Below are 6,890 nucleotides of genomic sequence, written 5' to 3'. Positions count from 1 at the left end.
GAGATGTGAATGATATGTTGTTTGGGGAGCTTGTGGAGACCAAGAAGTGGAGTAGATGTCCTAGTTGTGGTCATTGTGTTGAGCTTGTTGAAGGTTGCCCCAATGTTTCTTGCAAGTTTGTTTTCTCTTTTTGAGTTTTTTCTTTCCTATTTCGATAGAAGGGTTTACAATAATCGATTTGCATTAAGATTTAGTGTTTTACGATTTGCATTAAGATTTAGTGTTTTAGGATTTAAGATCGCATATTCTTGTTTTTTCTTTTAGGATTTATGGTTTTAAGTTTAAAAAATTATTCTTTATTTTGACTTTAGGTTTCGGGTTTAAGGTTTAAAAGATCATACCTTATTTTGACTTTAGGTTTAGAGTTCAAGGTCTAAAAACTCAACTCGTGCCAAGTTTGAGTTTTCACTCTCCTATTGCATCTTGTGTATCTTTTCCATACAAGATTTGTGGTAACAATTTGCATTAAGGTTTAGAATTTAGAATTTTGTTAATTGGGTTTTAAGGTTAGAAGAACCTACATTCATTTTGACTTTATGGATTAGGGTTTTAGGATTTAAGCTTATAAATCCTGCTTTCCTTTTGACTTTAGGGTTCATGGTTTAAGATTCCATTTGAATTAACTCATGCCAAGTAGAGTTAATTCAAATGGAATTTAGGGTAAAATAGTCCAAACCATAATACGAGTTGCTCTTGATAATTCATTTAATTTTGGATGTAGATGTTCAACAAAGTTCTGCTATGAATGTGGAGGAAAGCTTCATAATGATCGATGCCAATGCAATGGTGATCAATTCTTAAACATCTACCATATCATCTAGAATGGAGCTAATCAGGTTTTTTTCTTTTCTTGTCTACCACTTTTCTTTCCCTCAGAATCACAGGACAATAATATCTTGTATAATGAGAATTAATTATTGATTGCATACTCTACAATTAAATCAACTACAAGAATTCAAATTGTTTTAATTCTTGTGTCGAGGGTTTATACGTATTACATTTTGCATCGAATTTTTGACTTTAGGGTTTAGGGTTTTAAAGACCCTCCTATTCAAGGCTTAGCAATTAAATTTTAAACATCCTTTGTGGCAAAGTTTGTGTACTATATGATTGGATTTGGACCGAGGTTTAGACTTTAGGGTGTGTTTGTTAGGCTAGAATAGGAATAAAATAAAATTAGGAATATAATAATGATATTATGTGGGAGATGAATCAACATCCTAACAAGAGTGCGTTTTAATTTCTATGACAATAAATTATTTCTTTTCCTACTGTTATTTCTAAAAAATAACCAAACGTAACAACGAGTGGGAAATGGAATCAATTTCCCATTCTCATTCCATATAGCGACATTCCAAACATATACCCTTTGGGTTTAGAAACCCTACTATTTTAGGGTTTAGCACTGAGGGTTTAAGGATTTGAAACAAAGCATGTGAGGTTGAGTAAAATTGGCTGCAAATGTGACAATGAGAATAAATTCTTATAATTATACTATGTAATAAATATCTTGTATGAGAAATCAATCAATTCTTCAACGCATATTATACAATCTTTTTATAAGAAAATTAACATCGTCTTAATTCTTGAATTGATTTTTGGTGTAGACGCACAACGAAATTTTGCAACAAATGTGGAAGAGAGATTCATGATAGTAGGTGCAAATGGAAGACCACACCTTGGAGGATGTATTTATTTTTCTTACTTGTAACTTTTTTATGGACTACATACATCAGTCTCCTTCCTCAACAAGATGATTCTTAGGTCAAAATAAATTAGTTGTTTTTTCGGTAGAAATTTTTAGATTTGTGTAACAACACAACATGATTGAATGAAAGCTTCATTTTTAAATGTTCAAATATGTTAATATCTTTTTTAGAATTATTCATCAGTAATTAGTTTCATAAATGTTGTTTAGTACTAACGATTAGAAGACATTCTCATATCTATGTTGGCTAGATCTAACAATTTCAGAAAATAATTTCCATCAAACCAAACAGAGAAGTAGAAGGAAAAAAAATGAGTAAAAATATTGCTGATAATAAACCCTATTATTCCATATATAGGTAAGAAGATCAACCCTGTATAAGTCTGAAGATCAACCCAAAAGTTCAATGGCAAACATTTTCCATGCTGAAACATGTAAATACAGCAAGGAGCAACCTAAGTTTCATGAGACATTTACTAGGATTCATACCTTCTTCATGAGAAGAAATAACCTTTTATTGACTTCTAATTTATTCAAATTGGAGGGGTCACCTTTGAGAATCATCAGAAGGCCACCAAATGAGGCATATATCACCCTGAAACCCAAAAGCGAACAAGAAACAATGAAGTAAGCAACATAATTAGATGGCAAGAGCAAAACCTATGAAGTATCTGTTTAATGTATACTAAAAACTTTAAACTCTAAAACCCATTACGATAAAATCTTCAGCAAAACCATCTTATTCCAATATCACTCTCTTCTAAGAGTCAACAAGAGCTAAAGAAGTCTTAAGAGCTGCACCAAACAGAGCTTAGGCCACCTTGATTCTCATTACATTTTTACACCTAAAAAATATCTTTTTATTGTTTTCTGAAACGATCACCTCGTACCTGAAGTGAGATCCTAGACCATACAGACCTGCATACTTGCAGGGTTCATGGCCTACCAATAGATGTAACTAGGAAATTGTCTATGCTGAAAAATGAGAATGGTGACCATTGTAAGATTCCCACTCTAAGCGGTTTAGGAGCTACATTTTAATCTATAATGTAGAAAGCCCAAGCAGGTGTGTACTCTGAAACCAAGACAGGCAATCACAAAATGCAACATACTAATGTCTAAAAAGGATGGATATGTACCCTTTAACATCAGGTCCTGAACCTTCATTTGAGACTTTATATATTATCCCATACATGACATAATCAAATTTGTCTGCAAGTGACTTCCGCTCACCCTGGATTCAGGATACAATTTGTGTAAGAGCATATAATAATTTGATAAATTGCTAAATCTCAGAATGAAAATATGGAAAATCGTTCAAGAGTCAAGACAAACATTAAAGAAGCATGTGAGTCATGTTGATTTAGTAGTAGTAGCTGTAGATGGCCTCTAGATGCAGGTGATCTCAAGGGAAGTGTTCAATGAGCAAGTATCTCAATGTTGTATTGCAAACAACAGAAATAAGAGGTACAGGCCTTTAAAAATATTTTCATTTCCAATTTGATCATTAGTTATCTTCCACGAACTAGGTGCTTCTTTACCACCTTGCAAAATAATCTCATTATAAAGAAAAGATTGGCATGGTTATTGGCACCATGTAAATCATCGATATCACGCAATCAGAAAAACCATCAAGTCCTGTATGAGATCTAGATATGGATGCCATGGGAGGAATAAGATTACCTGAGTAAAATAGTCAGTGACATCTGCTCCATCCAAATGCAGAGTGGGAGCTAACACCATTCTGAATTTCTCCCCAGCCTGAATAGGATATGCCTCTATGTTCACATCTAGTTGCATGAACATGTCATACTGCTCACTCGATGCTTCAATACGAGAAACTAAAGAAACAAATTCATGGAACAGTAAGCTTGATAGAACAGAAACATTCAAGTATGTTTCAGAGAAGCCAGCAAGGTTTGTTGATCAAGTTAAAACCCATTATAGCTTTCTTTCTGTTTTTTTTAGTAGAGCATTCAAATCAATTGTATCCTGGTTAAATCTCCGAAGCAAGACTGAAGATAGGTAACTTTCTTTTTATTTTTTGTCCCTACTGGGATTTGAACTTGGAACCTCCTGCAGCCCCATTCCAACCCTTTACCACATAAGCCAGGCCTAAAGGGCTGACATGTGCAACACCTTATTATAGATCCTTAATAGGCTGCACTCTGCAAGTTAAAAAGGATCTACTAAATAATGAAAACAAGACCTGAGGGAGTGGCTTCATCAACTGCTTTGATACACTCCTTCATTTCATTTTTCAGGCTAAGCACATGGTCCATCAGAAACTTATAACACAAACAAAAATAGCCTCTTAAATGAATTCAGTGCGATTTCCTAACTTCTATATTATCACTTATTGATAAAATAATTGATATTCAAATATTCAGCGCAAATACCATATAATAGAAAAGTTGGCAGCTTATTGTGGAGACATCACTATAGTCACTTTAATAAAATAAAACAGAGATCACTTATTTAACCCATAAAATCCATTAATACAAAGAAGTGATTAGAAAAGTAAAAGAACTTGTTGAAATGCTCTCCAAAATACGATATGAGAACTAGAACTAGCAAGACCTATCCAACCCATTCGGGTTGGCTTCTTGGGAACTGCATTCATTGATTGTTATTTGGCCACATAAAAGAGCAAAATTTGATTCCTCCTGGTATCCAAAATGAAGTCAATTTATAGCTCCTATAAGCACAAGACTTTATCGAAATCTCAAGGATAGACCAATCATTTCATAAATAAATATAAAACATCAATAAAGATGCTAAAATTGATTTATCTCAGGTAAGTATTAAGGAAAATGGTCTAATTCAGTTCCCATGTCATGCCAAACATCTCATAAGAAAAAAAACGTGTTGAGATACTAAATCAAATGCACAAAAAGGCCAGAAGGTTCAAACCACTCAAAAGCAATTGGCAATAGAAAGATATTAGTTAACATTTGAAAACACTCAGGAGGACCAGAAACCCAGTTAGAGGACCACAATTCAATAGCAGCGAAATGCTTGTTCCCTTGTTTCAGGTGGATATAACATATTAAGTACTCAATATGAAACAACAAGAATGAAGAGCCAGGATCAAACTGAATAATTCAATGAAAAATTAAGGGAAACATTAACAGATATACCTTTATCAAATTTTTTACCACCTGGATCTTGTCCGTCAACCACAAAAATATCATCAAAAAATGTTTCAACCATCGTCACTGCAAAATTATCTCTTGACAACAAATATTCACCTACAAAATTAAAAGAAGAAAGCGAAGAATAAGAGTGGGTTCTATTGCACTAAACAACAGCAAACATGAGCTTCCTGAAAAACAAGAATCATGCTGCAGAACTGATAGTCTACATTGTAAATCACTTGCATAGATAAAAAGAAAAAGAGAAAAGTCCAAAACGCATGCACCCAGTCAAGATTCAAAAATATTCATATGAAGATTTTATTTCCTATAAAACAAGTTCTATGAAATTTCAACCCTAAGCCTAAATTTCAAATCTACTATTACAATTCCAACTTCTAAAAATAAGAAGGTACAAAAGCATTCTAAAGTCTTAAAAGATTTGTGTACTTAGTCAGGGGGCAGTGCTCTCTGACATAATCAAAAGGCCGTGCTGCTAGGGTGCCCCACAATGCCCAATACCGAATTCCCACTATATAAACAATGACAGACACACAGAATCATCGTAACTAACAAGGAAAATGGATCCAAGCAAATTCAGGGAAATCAAAACCCAAATAGAATCGATCGATAATGATTCCAATAAAACAACCACAGATAGCTTCAAGGATCAATTTGTGCCACAGGATCAGGTTAGGTACTCTTCAAAGCACAACGGAACAAATGCTTACAAGAGGGGATCAAAGTTAGGTCTTTAAACTTCATGGGAAAATGAAGCAGGATAACAATAACAATGGCAAACATAATAAAAAACCCAATAGCAAACTCAATAGTTCTTTCTATTAAACATGTAGTTATACCTTTCAAAAGCTCAGAAGAAGCCAAATACATCACTCAAAACCAATACAGTAGAATAAAATAAAATGCACTTGAACAAAAGCTTGAATTCCAAAAACAAAGGAACACAAAGAAAACTGAAAAACCCTACCTATTTCTCTTCAGCAAAGATTTAGGCAAATTTTTTAGAACCAAACTATTTCTTCAAACCTACTCCACTGATGAATCGGGCTCAGTACCTAAGTGTTTTTAGCTGAAATTTTACATTTTCATTTTTTTTTTTTTCCTGTTTGGCTCCCAAGAAAAAGAAAAAAGAACCATACAAACCCTTTTGAAGAGAGATTACCTTTCAATAGCTTCTTCAATTTGCTGCTGTTTCTGCGTTTTTCCTCTACTTTCTCCTTGTTTCTCACAGGTAACTGGTGGGGTTTAAGGCCCGGCAGTGGCCGGCATGTTGTTTGAGGGCCTGAGGTTGCGAAAATAAGATGACAATAATTTGAAAATAATTTTAAAATAAAAATATAGTTTGATTTTTCATTTTTATAGCACAAAAATATTTATGAAAAAAAATTATTTTTATTCCCCTTTTAAGATTTTTAAAATAGATGTGAATGAAAAAATAGAAGAAAGATGGGATGTCATGTCTACCATTTTAAAAATTCTAACAAAATATTTCAAAAATCATGCATTTTCATCTATATATATTTGAAAATTTAAAATAAAAATTTGCTAAATTATGAAAACCTTTAAGAAAATGTTTTATGGCAAAAGTAGAAAACATGTTTTTCAAAACAAAAAAATAGGAGGCACATGTTTTAGTTAATAACTAGAAAATATGGTGTTTTTTTTAAATATATTTTAATTATTTTTTGAAGATTGTTTTAAAAATAATAGGATAAATATGAAAAATAATTTTAAAAAAAACATTTTTAATTAAAATTTTCTAACACTCATTATTACTCCCATTATTTATTCTTATTTTTCACAAAATAATTTTCCTTTTCTTAGAACATGATTAAAAAAAATTATTTACCTTGGTTCATGCGATTCTCCAAAATTTTTAAAAAACACATCAAACTCCAGGCTCTAGGGTTTTTTAAAACAATTCTACACTGATTGGGAAATGTCATTTTTAAAAAATAATTTTTAAAATTATTCTTCAAAATTTTATAAACAAAAATTTATTTAAAAACTTAGAATATTTTTAATTT

General features: G+C 32.2%; 1 protein-coding gene across 1 annotated transcript; it reads right to left on the bottom strand.

The window, feature by feature from the left end:
* Window positions 1-2,011: 2,011 nt before the first annotated feature.
* On the bottom strand, window positions 2,012-6,165 carry LOC117910184 (DNA-directed RNA polymerases II and V subunit 8A-like). The gene is made up of 5 exons (XM_034824245.1): window positions 6,026-6,165; window positions 4,849-4,959; window positions 3,392-3,549; window positions 2,848-2,942; window positions 2,012-2,303 (listed from the first exon to the last, which is right to left on the bottom strand). Exons 2-5 carry the CDS (start codon window positions 4,919-4,921, stop codon window positions 2,192-2,194), a joined length of 438 nt encoding a protein of 145 aa, XP_034680136.1. The 5' UTR covers window positions 4,922-4,959; window positions 6,026-6,165; the 3' UTR covers window positions 2,012-2,191.
* Window positions 6,166-6,890: the final 725 nt, after the last annotated feature.

Source organism: Vitis riparia, unplaced genomic scaffold (assembly GCF_004353265.1).
Source record: "Vitis riparia cultivar Riparia Gloire de Montpellier isolate 1030 unplaced genomic scaffold, EGFV_Vit.rip_1.0 scaffold644_pilon_pilon, whole genome shotgun sequence".
Taxonomy (NCBI): Eukaryota; Viridiplantae; Streptophyta; class Magnoliopsida; order Vitales; family Vitaceae; genus Vitis; species Vitis riparia.
The sequence above is the reverse complement of the archived record's forward strand: the minus strand, read 5'-3'. Positions and strand labels throughout refer to the sequence as shown.